Source organism: Cajanus cajan, chromosome 11, assembly GCF_000230855.2.
Source record: "Cajanus cajan strain Asha chromosome 11, NIPB_CcT2T_4, whole genome shotgun sequence".
Taxonomy (NCBI): Eukaryota; Viridiplantae; Streptophyta; class Magnoliopsida; order Fabales; family Fabaceae; genus Cajanus; species Cajanus cajan.
In genome coordinates, this window is record NC_138527.1 from 25918935 (window position 1) to 25934370 (window position 15436).

At 35.2% G+C, this 15436-nt stretch overlaps 1 protein-coding gene across 1 annotated transcript; it reads right to left on the minus strand.

The window, feature by feature from the left end:
- Window positions 1–475: 475 nt before the first annotated feature.
- On the minus strand, window positions 476–5962 carry LOC109797296 (uncharacterized). Its single transcript, XM_020357286.3, has 5 exons — window positions 5666–5962; window positions 4915–4979; window positions 4652–4827; window positions 1124–1232; window positions 476–1007 (listed from the first exon to the last, which is right to left on the minus strand). The coding sequence occupies exons 1-5, from the start codon at window positions 5850–5852 to the stop codon at window positions 702–704; spliced, it is 843 nt and encodes a 280-aa protein (XP_020212875.1). The 5' UTR covers window positions 5853–5962; the 3' UTR covers window positions 476–701.
- Between the last annotated feature and the right edge of the window lie 9474 nt (window positions 5963–15436).

Sequence of the window (15436 nt, forward strand, 5' to 3'; positions counted from 1 at the left end):
ATTTAGTATCTTGACAAATCCCTTCTAACTAACTAAACTCTTCTACTAACTAACTAGTACAAATGTTCCAACCAATTGTCCAAACTCCCAACACATTAGCTATGAGCCCTTACAGAAAAGGAGAGCGAGAGAGGAATCCTAGTCAAGCCTAACAAGCCACAATTAAGATATTAATTCGAAACCCTCGAGATTTACAGCAACACGCATTATTGGTTTTTAGACCACAGTCACGACCTCAGTCCCAAACTTTCAAACCAAGCAATCAGATGATGTTGACACTAAAATTGATATGAAATGAAAATGTTATTCCATTTATGAATAACATAATGCAAGAGTAAACATCATCAGAATCTCAAAGTAAATTCTTGTAGCTATGTACTTATGCTTATGGTAAGCTTCACTTTTTAAATATTACAAATAATTAATTTAGAGCTTCATCTTTGAAATTCTTGCTTAGTCGCTTAGACTACAAATATGTCCAAAGAACAGCTAATTATATTCATATTGCATCTAAAATTTTGAAAACCAGAAAGAAAAAAAAAACCGGGACTGAGCCCACAACTAAAACTACCTTTTCTCAAACTACTTCCACATCTCACATCTAGTTATCGTAACTAGGAAAATATAAGAAGGCAAAAGAGGGGAGGGAAGAGGGGGAGAAAGAGATTCCATGTTCCTGAATCAAAGAATAACATTAAATTTTACAAATATTCAAGGTAAAGGGTTACCATTCTATGCAAGTTAAATGGCAGTTTTAATCTCCAATCCTTCTGTTTACGACTTAAGGGTCTGCCTTTTCTAAGGGGGTCTCTATTCTCTTTAACGTTTGCCATCTTCCACACACAAATCTCTGAATCTTTTTCTATAGAATCTAACAAGAAAACTCCATCCCTTTCTGGGCAATTGGACTCCATATTTTCTGTGTAGTAGACTCTCATAGGCATTTCTTTGAATCGACTAATATCATCTGGCACTTTTAGTAGCCTCTCAGCACCTGGGGATGAAACCTTCAGAGCAAAATTATGCTTTGTTAAGCACCAAATACACTTCAAAAGAACATTCATTTACTACTAAATAAAATCCCATTGGAACAAAAGTATAGAACATAGTTGCCATGTATTACCTCTAGAGCCAAATCATCAGGTATCTCCCCGAGTGCTCCAACTTCATCTAATCTTTTCTTGTACTCTTTATTATAGCATTCAAGCTCTTCCACGCTTGGACACCCATATCTGAAAAGGATGTTGGAAAGTTGAACATAAAACAATTAGTATAGTTCCGAAGTATCAAATAGACAAGGCACCATAAACTCATAAATAAATTATGCACCAATGAGTAATCAACTTTGAGGTATATACCATGATTCATAAAATAATCTTTAAGGTTCTTAATAGGCTAATACGTCCTTTTACATGCCAAATACAACATGCTCATAAAATGTTACACAAATCATTGTTAGCACATGCTATGCACAAATAGAAACAAATGTTTAACACTAAGAAGCTAAATCAGGACCATAAGAGTAGTTTAGCTGAAAAATGGAACGAAGAGGAAAAGTGGCATCGGGTAAAGTTAGATAGTAAGTGATTAGAGCACAAGGAAGCTAAGACCTTGGCTATAGCAGTACGGCAAGGATGGAATACAAATTTAATAGAATGGATCCTAAAAAATGAAGTGATATCAGCCTCCCAAAGTCTGTCTCCAACCAAATAAATTTAATCAATACCCTAAAAGTTTTGAAAATTAGAAAAGTGGGAAATAATTTTTCTTGGGAATTCAACTTTCATGAAATATATGTTTTGGAAAGTTCATAATGAGTGTTCCTATTGAATTTGATATCCACATACCTCATCAATAGAATTTCGAGCTATGTACTGTCCTATGAAACACAAAAAAGTTTCAATTTTTCCCTACCTCATCTCTCTGCACCTTGGTGTTTTTAGCTGTACTACATTTAACTTAGACCCTCAATCACGTGTTTATGTTGGTTACTCTCCTACTCAAAAATAACTTATAAAAACAATGTAGCAAAGATGAGGTTGTTGCATTGGTTATTGGACAAGTGGACATACTAGCCAAGATAGGATTAGAAATGAATGCTTAAGGTAAAAAGTTGCAGTAGCACCTATTGTTGAAGATGGTAGAATCTCACCATGGGTGGTTTGAATAAGTGACAGATCCAACTACGGCAAGTAGGGACCTTGTCCCCACTTTTCCCCTTACTCTTTGAAAAAATAAATTGTGATAAAATATATAGATACTAAGAAAATATTATTGATCCTTTAATTTGTTAGAGATTGACTCTTTTTTTTCAACTATTATAATTGAGAGATCAGTTCTAGTTTTGTAAATGGTGAAAAATTAGCTTAATAACAAGATGAAATATAAATTTTTAACTTGTTATTTAATTATTTATATTGAGAAATTGATTGAAATTTGAAACATATTCTATGTTGTTGATAAATTTTATTGATTTAAAAGAATAACATCCACAACTTAGATAAACGATATGATGTATTAACTATTATAATTAAATTTATAATTAAAAAAATCCCTCCTCCCCCCACACACCTTTCATAGATTTCTGGATGCATCTCTAGTTTGAGTATATATGTGGAGAAGACATGTAGAAGTCCCAATAAAGAGATGATTAAGAAGGACTTTAGGTAAAGAATTAGTCTATAGACATGATTTATAACAGAACATTAGCGCATCTTATGATCCATGTAGCCAACTCCACCTAATGGAAAAAGGCCTGATTGTTGTCGTTGTATTTTCCCACTAAAAAAGGCTACAGTTACAATAACCTTTGTTAATCCCTGATGTTATCTTCTTTAAAGTACTGCTGCTTCCAAATTTCCTCTCTTCAGGGGGTAAATTTGAGTGACGCTTGGTCTTTGACCTCTACATGCCTCCTTATAAACCCATCCTAAACACTAATATCTGTCAAAAATACTAACTCTTCAAAACACTAAAAGTGTCACTATCTCACCCTGACATGCCATATACAGCAGGCAATTTAAACTCGGGGAAATAGAAGTACAAAATGCCAAGACACTTGTTTACTCAAGAAAGCAAGAGAGCTGGAACCAGTAATAGCCCAAGTGTTCATGAATTCCCATAAGTCTGTCACCTGATATTGATTTACCCATTGCTCTTAGAAAGGAAACCTGGACACGTACTCCATCCTATCTTAAAATTCTGTCTTGGATTGCCCTCCCTGTCTACAATATTATTTGCTCTTACGTACAAAAATTCCAAAGACTATTCAAGACATGTTGGAGGTTTCTACACAGAAAGACACAGCAATAGAAGAGATAAGGACCTTGGATAAAAGTTAAATTAGCAGGTGATGGATCTGCTGAGAGGGACGACACAAGCTGACAGCAGATGGGTTTTCAGGTTGAAATACAATGATAATGAGACTTACAAAGGGGTACATACAAATCCATGACTTGACTATACAGAGACATTTGCATTTGTAGCTAAGCAGAATACAATTAAGGTACTCCTATCTTTAGCAATCAATTTGAATTGTCCACACACATTAAGAATGCATTCTTGGATTTAGAAGTAGAAGTGTCTATGGCAATACCAGAAGAACATAGAAAATGAGGTAAGCGAACTCAAAAAATCTCCATATGGTTTCTAACAGTCACCAAGAGCACAGTTTGATAGATTTGCAAAGTTTTTCAACTTTCAAGGGTCAAGGGTAATACTAACAAAGTCAATCGGACCACACCTTGTTCTTCAAACAATCCAAAGATGGGAAGTAGGGTATTCGAATTGTATATGTCGATGACATGGTCCTCACTGAGTATAATAAAATTGACATAGAAAGATTGAAAAAGGTCCTAGCTGCTAAATTTCAAGTGAAAGATATGGGACAAATGTGATAATTTTGGGATGGAAATTGCTAGATCAAAAAGGGAGATCAGTGTTTCTTAACAAAAGAACATGAATGATATCCTATAATCCTAACCTGATCAAGACTGGCAGTTTGGCATGCTTGCATGTGAACCAAGTGACACACTAATTGACTCTGGGAAAAGAATTAAAGACATCAGAAATTCAGTTGAAAAAGAGAAATATGAAATATCAGAGGATGTCTGGCAAATTAATCTACCAATCCACAATAGACCCAACCAAACATTGTCTTTGTTTTTAGAATGTTAGTGTAGTGAGCCATCCCATTCATCCACCAAAGGAAGTTGACCTAGAGTTTCTGCACAAATATATTTCAAGAGATCCCTGGGCAGAGGACTGTTCTTCAAGAAGAATTGCAGCAAAGAGGTAGAAGTTTTTACAGATATTAATTGCAGGTTTGACAGAAGATAGGAAGTCTACTACCAGGTATTGCACCTTTGTAGTGGGAACAGAAGATAGACTGTTCTCGCTGTTATTCAGCTAGACACGTGTTCACTCTCTTGAGACCCTTTCAATTATTAGTCAATCATACCCACACTGCTTGAGATGCTATGTTATTCCCCTCCAAGCTTTCCAAGGGTTAGATTATTTGACTAGTTACACATCAACACCATTAGTGTGTTCTATTTGGAACACACACAAACACACCTCCTTCAAATAAGCTAATTAAAAGAATGTAAACACGTTCTCCGGATGTTGAATATGATACAAGTTGAAGCCTTACTCGCCAGTTAATTTGTCCAATCTCACATAAACATATCCACGAGGAGTTGTCTTAAAAGCAAATAGTTTGATGTCCTCACTGAACTGTGTAAGCACCTCCTCAGCAATAGAGAGAGCTCGCTGACCCCAAGGAACATTTTGCAAGGCAACTCCACCACCATCGCCCCCATCACCAATCTACACACAAAGACAGCACCAAATGTAATCAATGTTTAATTATATCCATTATGTAATTGAAATGAACACTTGAGTTGAAGACACTACCTTAGGTTCAGTCTCATCTTCCTCTTCCCATCCATCCGTGGTTGCACCTTCATCACTTTTCTCACCTGCAAATTCAACATACTCTAATCTCTTAAGATAATAGCCTCATAAAAACACTCCTAAAAAAAGAGAACTATAACTTCACATGGACTCTTCTGCTAGGGGCATCTATCAACGAACTAGAAAAACCATAAACACCTGGTATAGATATCAAATCTTGTGAAACAAAACAGAACAATAAAAAAAAGCGAACAGCTAATTATAAAAATAACCAGTTTGTGTGTTACTATAGGATCTAAGCCAATGAGTTGCTAGTAAATATCAAAGGAGGATGGAAAACCCTCCAGAACAAAGGCCTTAAAGTAAATAAAGAAAAAAGCAAAGAAGCTTCATTTTCCAGTTTCTTTTCTTCATAACTATTTAGGAGATTCCCTTAACAGAAACATAAACCATGCACAAAACAGCTCCAAATGGATGCCATATCAATAGAAAGCCTATTCCACATAAGATCTAGGGGGCTAGTAAGAGAGAATTTATTGAAATTAGCATTTCCAACTTCTGCCAGACAAAAGAAGCCACACGAGACCAAAGTAACTGTTCTAAACTAAAAACAAACATTGGTTAAAATCTTCGAGGTAATCCTTCCAAGCCTCAAACCAAAACCAACTACTTCATTTACACCGACCCATCATTAATATGCCAACAAAGATTACTTTTTTGCAGTCAGAAGATGAAGGCGGAGAGAGGGAACCTGGTAAATGGTGAGAGAAGGAGCGAAGGAAGGTAGAGGAGTATGAGAAAAAATGGGATTTTGATGGAGAGAGAGAATGGTTATAAAAATGGAAGGAGTGTGAATGAGTTGTTGATGGAGCGTGTGGTAGAAGAACAGCACCAACCGTATTCCTCATCCTCGTAATCATGCGTCTTGCCATTGCCATGTTTGATGCTTCGTTTCACACTGTCAAAAAACACTAACCAACATCTCACAAGTCACAAACCTATGACTTGTGTCAGCGTTTGTCACTCTCTCGCTCTGTCTCTCACCCAAGTTCATTACAATAAGAAATATTTAAATTGGGTTGGGTAAGTTTAATTACAGGCCCAAAATTTTCTCACTCATCTGGGCCTTTGGGAGCCCATGAATTCAAATGGGTCAAGCCATTATTATAACTTTTTATTTTTAAGGACTAAAAGTTATTAATAGACTAAATATTTATGTTAAGTTGTCGTTTTCTCTCTTGTCTGCAATTTTATTCTTTTTATTTTAAATTAGAGATATTTAATCTCTTTAATTTTAAAAATATTAAATTTTAATATTTCTATTAAATTAATATTTATTAATCATTAAATTTTAATATTAATTTATACTCAAGTGATGAGATTTAGAAATAAAAAAATAGAAAAAATGTAAATAAAATTTATTGATGAAATAAATATCAATACATCATTAAAATATATATAAATAAATATTTTTTATTTTATTTTTTTATTTTTTCATACATATTATGTTATTAAATATTGTACCACTTTATTAAATATTATATCATTTAAATGGTGACATCATCGAACAATGTCATTTAATGATTAATGAGTAATAAATTGATGATAAGATCAAAATTTCAAAAGTTGAAGATTAAGTATTTTTATTTTAAAATAAAGTTATCGACATTATAAATTGACAAAATATTAAAGGACTAAAATTATAATTTAATTAAATATCTAAATTAAAAACTAGATGTGTAAATCATTGGTCTATTTTTTATTAAATTTAAAATTTTTACTTAATTTAATGAATACTAGTAGGTAATCTATACCAATGCATATGTCGTAATTAGTTTGTATATTAATTTTCTTGGTGAACTTATGAAATAAATATTGTTCTAAAACATTTATGTTTAATGGGAAAAAAGAGTAAGAAAATAACATTTTTGAAGTAGAAAATACAAAACAATTTTGTCTATTTTAAAACAACATGATATCATGTTAAGTAGAGGTAGTTATAAATGAAGTTCAAATATAGTACTCTACAAAGAACAATAAAACCAAGAAGGACCATTAATTGTAAACACCAATCAAATATACAAAATAAGAAGAAGAAAAAAACACAATGAAACGAAGAAGAGTAAAAGAAACCAAAATTAAAAATACAAAATAACAATGACCAACAATCCATGAAAATTGAACACCCCAATTAAAGTGGACCAATTGAGGTTATATAAAATAAAGTATCCCAAAACTGAAATAAAGTATGAAACTCAAAAGGGGCCACTACTGAGTATCTAAAATATTGAATGAGGAAAAAAAATGGAGAGGACTAAAATTGAGTATTAAAACTCAACACCGACAAAATCTTAAATATATAGCTAAATTGGAAGGGGGGGAAAGTTTAAAAAATAAACAATAAATAAAAAAGGCTAAAACTAAAACTATACATGAAAATTTAACATGAAAAAAGCAACTTCATATAGTAAATAACATTCATAAAATAAAAATAAATAAAAATAAAAAAAAACTTCCAAGGTCCAACTTTGGTACTACGACAACATATTTATCTTACAAATGAATAATAATAAAATAAAATTATCAAAAGATGTGACAATAAATGGTATATTAAATTTGGTAAACTGACATGCATTATAAATGTATATTATATTAAAGTTTAAATATATTTTTTATCTTTAAATTTAGGATAAATTTATTATTCATCCTTCAAATTTGAAACTATTATTTTTAGTCCTTATAATTTTTAAAAATCTTATTTTAGTTCCTCGAGTCACCAATAACATATATAAAACAAATAGATTAAAATAATTATGCAGTATCAACTAAGTTTAATATGATGTTTTTACTAATAGGAACACGAGTAGGTAGATTTTATGCAATAGTATTTAACAAATTCTCTAATAAAATTTGAGTATAAGAACTAAAACAAGATTTTTTGAAATTATAGGGACTAAAAAGACCAATTTTAAATTTAAGGAACTAAAAATAAACTTATCTTAAATTTGAGGACTAAAAATATATTTAATCGTTATATTAATATAGTCAATGACAACTTGTAATAATTGAATACATTAGAAATGATTATTAAAACAACTTACATGAAAAATTCAAATAAGAGTAGAAGTTTAGACATGATGCATATTCAAATGGAAAACAATCACTGCAAGTTAATTAATTTTTTTTACTAAATTCATATTAAAAATGGTAAAGGTCAATACCAAACAAGATTTAAATATAACATTATAGTTAGTTTTGGATTAAGTACATAGTACATGTTATAGATTTTGGAAGACCTCTTTGAAAACAACATTAGTGATTGTCTTTAATATTTTTTATACTTATCACATACTAAAATCTTCAATCCAAATTTAGATTTAACTTGAGAAATTGCAACATATAATTGTCTATAACTAACGAATGGTTTAGACAATTACAATCTAATATTTTTCGATGACTAGCCTTTTGATTTTGTGATTGTCAAAGCATTTGGGGTAATGATTAAAAAATTCTCTTGAAAAGTTGGAATAGTCATAGAGATTGAAAAGTCTATTATGACAAAATTCTTTTAATTCATAAACGAGTTTTTCTTTACATTTATGCTAATTGCATTGGTTATTATTTTATCATTACAAATATTTGTCAAAGACCTCTTTGTGGTTCTTGCGCCTAGTGTGACCCTCTTCACACTCAACATAGAGAACTGTTAGGGATAACAAATATACCCGTACCCACAGGTAATACCCGAACCCGTCCCGACTTTGACGAGGAATACCCGGTTTGACCGAGTACGGTATGGGTACGGGTAAAACCCGATATATTAAATCAGGTATGGGTACGGGTACGAGTATGTACTTACCCGCCCCGTACCAGTACCCGTCCCCGTTCCCATTTTTAATTTAATACTCACTTTTAATTTAATTATATTAAAAAAATTTAATATTTTTTATGTGTGATTATTTATTATAATGTGAGATAGAGAAATAACCTAATTATAATTATAATATAATAATTTTTTTTAAAAATATCATATTTTTTATAAAAAATAAAAAAAATAAAAATTGACGGGTACGGGTACGGGTATACCTGATACCCGTGAGGACGAGGATGGGGATGAAAATCATATACCCAAGGGTACGGGTACGAGGACGGGGATGGGTTTTACTCGCGGGGACGGAGACGGGTATCATGAAACCCGTACCCGACCTGCCCCGTTGCCATCCCTAAGAACTGTGCTTATCACACTTGATGTATTAAACGTGCGCTTGATACCATCGTAGATCCTACACTTCACAAAATCATGAACCTTGCAATTTAGGGTCTCCAAAACCCATCTAAATTCATCTTATCATTCCTTTACTCTAAATTCATCTTATCATTCCTTTACTCTATAACACAATGTTGTGAGTTGTATGCTTTTCATATATTTCATGTTATATGACTTATGTTGATGTGATGTTTTTGGTGTTTTTAAAACCCCTAAGGATTAAGGAATTATTAAGAGTTTAGTTGTTTATAATTGTTTTGCATTGAGGTCAAAGTTGACCAAAAACAAGAGAAAGTATGTAAGATTTTTCGAAGAATTTGAAATGCATTAGCTCATTTCTCTGAGTTTTAGAAAAAAGTTTTAGAGAGATAGACTTTGTAGTCAAAGGAGATCTTTTTTTCTTCTGACACCACAAGAGCATTTGGGTCTTTCCCTAGAATAGTTTGTGCTATGCTTGTATAGAGATTCAAAGCTAAGGAGTTGAAACCTACACAGGGAAGTCAACATACAAGAGTTTGCAATTTTCTCAATTTTCTTCCCTTCTTCCTTGATTTTCTGGAGTAATTGAGTAAGAGAACCTTTTATATTAATCATTTTGTGTTATATGTGTTGATTACTATGTTGTTTATTGGTGGCTTTGGTGTTGAATTGAGAAGTATAAACCTTGATGTTCTAGTTTTTGGTTGCATATGGTGGTTTGAAATATGGAATGATGATCTTGGTGTTAAGTCAGACGAAGACGGAAGCAATTCCCAGCAAGGTTTTGAATGAGACAAATATAATACATATTGTTATTACTAACAAATGTGTTAGTGTTTCAGATATAAGTACAGGTAAACTACTGAATAAAGAATAGAATCAAGGAGATGTGAGTCAAGCATTAGATAAAGGCTAAGCAAAAGAAGGAACTACATCAGATGAAGACACCCACAAACCCAGACACAAAGGAAATAAAAGACAAGAGCACGACAACCAAGATGAAGGAAAAAAGCTAACAAGACGATAGATGAGGAGATCAAACGATCAAACCAAATCATGCCCAACATAAGAAGTAAAATAATGAAGCCTCAGATGATACAAGACCATGGACGATGGGCAAAACTAAGTTAAAACACCATAGACAGAGTCAAGTATCTACAACAGCCAATCAGACGGAGACTCGAATACACAGATGAAGATCACGGAAGCTAGATTGCGACTGAAGACACAATGAGACAAACTATCTAACATCCACACTCTTAGAAGAACATATGAAGTCATTAAAGTATAAGAAGGAAGATAAGACAAATGGAAGAGCGCTTATCCACAAATCAAAATAGCGTGTGTCAGAGCAAGTACACCTACCAGCCAGGAAAAGATAACACCTCTACAGCAACAATACCAAGAAAGTACAAAAGATCTCAAGAAGTGCAGATTCAACAAGCAAACATTAAATGCTAAGTCAGAAGCATTAAATGTCACAATTCATAAAGATTATACAAACCAGATGAAAGAATCAGATGATAAGCAATCAAGCATAAAGACGAAGTCTGCTCACAGACGGAAGAGAACTATCATCAGAATGAGACACTAAAATATCAGACGAAGCCTATGAGGAATAATCAAGGCAAGACATAAACCAGACAAGTTGAGACAGATGAAGCAAGTGATGTAGGAAATCGAATGTCAAGAAGAGAAAAATTGGAACACAAATGTGCGCTAGACGATCATAAAATACTCAAACAAAGATGTGTATAGTACAACTATCCTAAAGCGCAAATCAGACGACGCATATGTCTAAGGTCAAAAGAAAGTCAACTATGCATCAGGCGAAGGACAGCACAGACTAAGAGACACTCCAGATGGAAACTATGGTTGACTATTCACGTTGTTAATCAAACCAAAGGAAAGTCAAAGCACTAAACTCAGACGCTGAAGCAAAAGTCAAGATTGAAATGCACAGGACCAACAGACGAAGATAAAGACTCCCACGCAAGCAAATAAAGAATCACGTCTCAAGAAACAAGGCAAGATATCATCTACACCAAAGCTTTCAATGTAAAACGCGTATGTAGGGACAAAGGAGAAGAGAAGCACGCAAAAGCAGAGCATGCATGTGTCAGAAAAAGTACATGACTTTTTCAAAAAAGGACAACAGCTATATCACTACACGGCCAGAAAAAGACAAACAATTTCTGGGTCTTAGATAAAGTCAAACATTGCAGCAACAGGATAAAGAAGAATACACGCAATGTCTAAAAATAGGAAGCAACATTTAATGCATTAAATGAAAGGATCAAACTAGTCATGAACGACTATATTAGCTTCAACGGACATATGCAACGGGAAAATTTTACAGGCCTATAAATATGCAACAACATCAAGCTGAAAGAGGTAAGTGTTGAGATTTCCGTTGACACTAGTTTCTGTCTTTGTTATAAATCATTTTTGTTCTATCAACGGACTCAAACACGACAAGTATATCGGTCGTTCAAGTAGTAAATTTAAATCGTATCCACAGGGACTAGTAGGTAAAATAAACATTTACTGACTATTTGTGACTAAGAATAATTCCAATTTTTCATAGGTTGTCATGCAATTCAAATAAAGATTATGACTATTAGAATTTCAAAACTACAATATAAATTGTGTGTGTGGAAGGGACAGAAATGGTGTTGTCAGTTTGTAAGATTGTGGGGTCAGATATCATCGAACTTCACACTGATGAATCTTTATTCTCTTGTTATATTCATTGCCTAGTCCACCCATAAGTTTACTCAAACCTAATCCCTTAGAGCAAGAGCCTAGGTGTAGATAGTGAATATCAATTCCTAGAGTATCCAATACCTACACCTACATTACGGGTTAGGGTTTTAGACTACTAATGGGCCAAGCTTCATTCCTAGATACATTTCCCACTAGGTATTTGTTTCAGAGCTAGTTCAAAAGGCTATTTTCCAATACCCAATAGACTCTATATCAAGAAAAGGAGAATCAATCCAAAGCAAGCATTAAAATCAGAAACATAACACAACAATGAATGAAACAACAACATATATATCATTAATAAAGTGAAGATTACAAGAGAGTTTCGTTGGTTACATCTAACCCCACAAAATAATGGGTAGAACCGCTCAAAACAATGAAGGTAAAACAAAAATAGAGATGGAAGAGAGATGGAAGAACCGAAGGAAAGACCCACACACGAACGGTCCCAAGCACCGGGAATCCCTTCCGCAGCTCCTAGAAGTCGCTCAATGTGTGAATGAGGGAAAAATCCTCAAAGACTTGATCAAATACGAGCTGGGTGAGTCAGGTTAGGGTTACCACGCCCGGCGTAGGGCCTTTCAAAGAGTTTAGATACTCTCTATCTCAAGACACGCCCGACGCAATTACTCTCAAGCCAGGCATGATGTCTTCTAGAGAGTTTAGGTTGCTCTCTATCTCGAGCACGCCCGGCGCATCTACTCTTGCGCCCGACGTAGTTCTGAATTGTAGAGAGTGTGGCTCTCTATTTTGTTCAAGCCCGGTGCAGGTAGTTTTGCGCCCGGCGCAAGTACTCTTCTCCTGCTCCTTAGCTCATTCAATTTCCAATTCAATGGGTCTTCAACTTCAACTCTTCACTCAATACCTGCACAAAAAATGAGGTGTATCAGGGTATTGTTAGATGAGTTTTGGATGTATCAGGGTATTGTTAGATGAGTTTTGGGTTAGCTTTATCTGCACAAAAATTGAATCAAAAGGAGAACAATTATATTGCAAGAGTGCATGGGATGAGTGGAGTTGTTCAATAAGTCCTATCTAAAAGGAAGTATAATTGAGACTTAACAACTCCCCCAAACTTAGAACCTTGCTTGCCCTCAAGCAACAGGTAATTGATCTGGCAGATACCAAGCAATGCATGTATGTCAAATTCCTAAATTCTAGCTCACTTGGATTTTCTTTTCGAAAGCACGAACCTTAGATGAACTTTCAGTCACAATTATTGCAATGGAACATGACAAGGTGCAAACAAAGGTTTCAAAAGAGATCAAAGAGTTGAGGAAAGTTAATAATCATTTATGAATGCATCCTCACTAGGAAAGTGTTTCTCTCTGTGCACACTGGAGTATCAGGGTGAATGTTTCTCTCAAATCCACTACTCACGCCACATAATTCAACTTTGCTCTTCGTTTCCAAATGAAACCAATGGTGCAAATGTAGGCACTTACCACAAGGTCTTTATTAAGGCAATTTGGGTCAAGTAATAGCAATCTCATGGTTTGTCAAGGATTAAAAGTGCAATGGTTTAAGAGAGCAATTGATATTTTTACAATGATATCCCTCTCCATAACCCAATACAACATTTTAGAACATGCCCTTAATCGAACCCAAACCACTAGCCTTTATGTGATGCATATTTACACTTTTGCATCCTTATAGTTTTGTTTTGTTTTCTCTTTGTTTTTTTTTTTTTTGAAACAATGACCATATACTTTCCTTTTCCCAGAAACCCTCATTCTTCAACTCCCCCAAACTTGTTTCATGTCATCAATTACTCTCTTAACCAAGGCAAGGGTTATGGTTAATTTTTCACAATTTCGGATAAGTATAAGGTGTGGTGTTTAGGCTTAGGAAATTATGGGTCAAGTAAGATGTGGAGGTGGCTTTTTGGCTTAGATGGTTAACAAAACAAGGAAATATGAATGCCTTGATCATATAAATGCACGACATTAGCAAACCACCAGGGAAACTCAAGCAAAGCCTATCATGCAACTTAAGCGTAGTTCACTCATCAACATTCAGGGGCTCAAGACCTCACCTGGCTATACATCCAAAGATTATCAAACTTGGCTCAGTACTATGATCAACATTGAAACCCGTATGCAACTAGTCATGAACTAAAGTTCTAACGTGAATTGAAAATGTCTAAAGTACGTACACAAAAAATATGAAGCAAACCAAAATCCAGAATTGACCACAACACAGCAAGTATCAACAAGATTAAAAACCGTGTTGTCACCAGAATAGTCACAAAAAGTAAACCAACCAGAGTAATCACACAAAACACTAAATCTAACCACAGAGTTTTGAAACATGAACAACTAAATCAAATCTAAATAACTAAAAGTAAAAGACATGAAAATAAACTGCAATAAACATAAAGTTAAACTAAGCTGAACTCCATTTGCGTCTGTATATGGAGCTCGGTCATCATCATCTTCGGGGGCTACTTCATCCTCATCTGCATCATCAGCATCATCAGCAGCAGCTCCACCCCCCCAAAGAAAGGGGCCTGGTCCCCGGGCCAACCAGTATAGGCATGAAAGTCCGCAGCAAAAGGGAACTGGTAGCTAGGAGCGGTGGTGGAGTGTAGAGTGAGACTCTGAAAGGCATCCAGGAGGAAGAGCTGGCCACAATGGAGAGACTCCTGTTGCTGCAAGAAGGTGTCCATTCGGCCCTCAAGAGTGTAAAAACGCTGATGGAAAGTGAGTGGAGGGTCCGGTGCAGGAGCATCATCCATGGACATGTCCCCATGAGGTCCGAAAGTATGAATAGGCTCCGGTGCAGCAGCATGTGGCTGACAGTCCTGAAAATAAGCAAAAATGTAGCGGTTGTCAATCGCCTAGCCAGGACCCTCAAATGGTGGTGCATGGACATCCACACCAGCAAGCTGGCATAACTGAGTGACGAGGGAGGGATGTCCAAAGGTTGCGGAGTGTGGTGCATTAGCGCAACCAGAAATCTCCACACAGATAATGGAGCCAATGTCCACTGTCCTCCCTGTCATGATGCAATACATCAGCATGGCCCGACTCCAATGCAAATTAGAGACATGCGAGCAGGGAAGGATGTTGGCATGTATCAGTGCTGACCAAATCCTTGCTACTGGGAGCAGATCACAGTACTTCACATGAAAGGGCTGCTGAGTGTGGTTCCTATGGAAGCTGGCCCCAGGCATACACATAACAACTTCTACCACATCAGTTGTTATGGTCCCACCCTCAAAATCCCCATACTCACACTGCTCATCAGGTTGCAACGCAGTCCCAAAGAACTCATTAATCGTGTGGGTGTCGAAGGGGACTCGCACACCTCACACATAACTGCTATAAGAGACAATGCCCTCCTCTGGTTGTAGGGTATTGGCATAAAACTCCTTGACCACAACAATGTTGTACGGAAGGGGGTAGGAGCCAAGCTTGTTCCAGTGGCACCTGGTGAGCTCATTCTGGAACTTAGGGGCCTCATCGTTCTCTAAGTCCACCCGCCTCTCCAAGATGAATTTCCTGCCGC

Bases quoted from the DNA above. Each gene is read 5' to 3' on its own strand.
- LOC109797296 (XM_020357286.3), bottom strand. From the start codon at position 5,852: ATGGCAATGGCAAGACGCATGATTACGAGGATGAGGAATACGGTTGGT. The intron at 4,980-5,665 runs GTTCCCTCTCTC...TTGAATTTGCAG, and splicing joins CTTCTCTCACCATTTACCAG to GTGAGAAAAGTGATGAAGGT. The intron at 4,828-4,914 runs GTAGTGTCTTCA...CTTTGTGTGTAG, and splicing joins AAGATGAGACTGAACCTAAG to ATTGGTGATGGGGGCGATGG.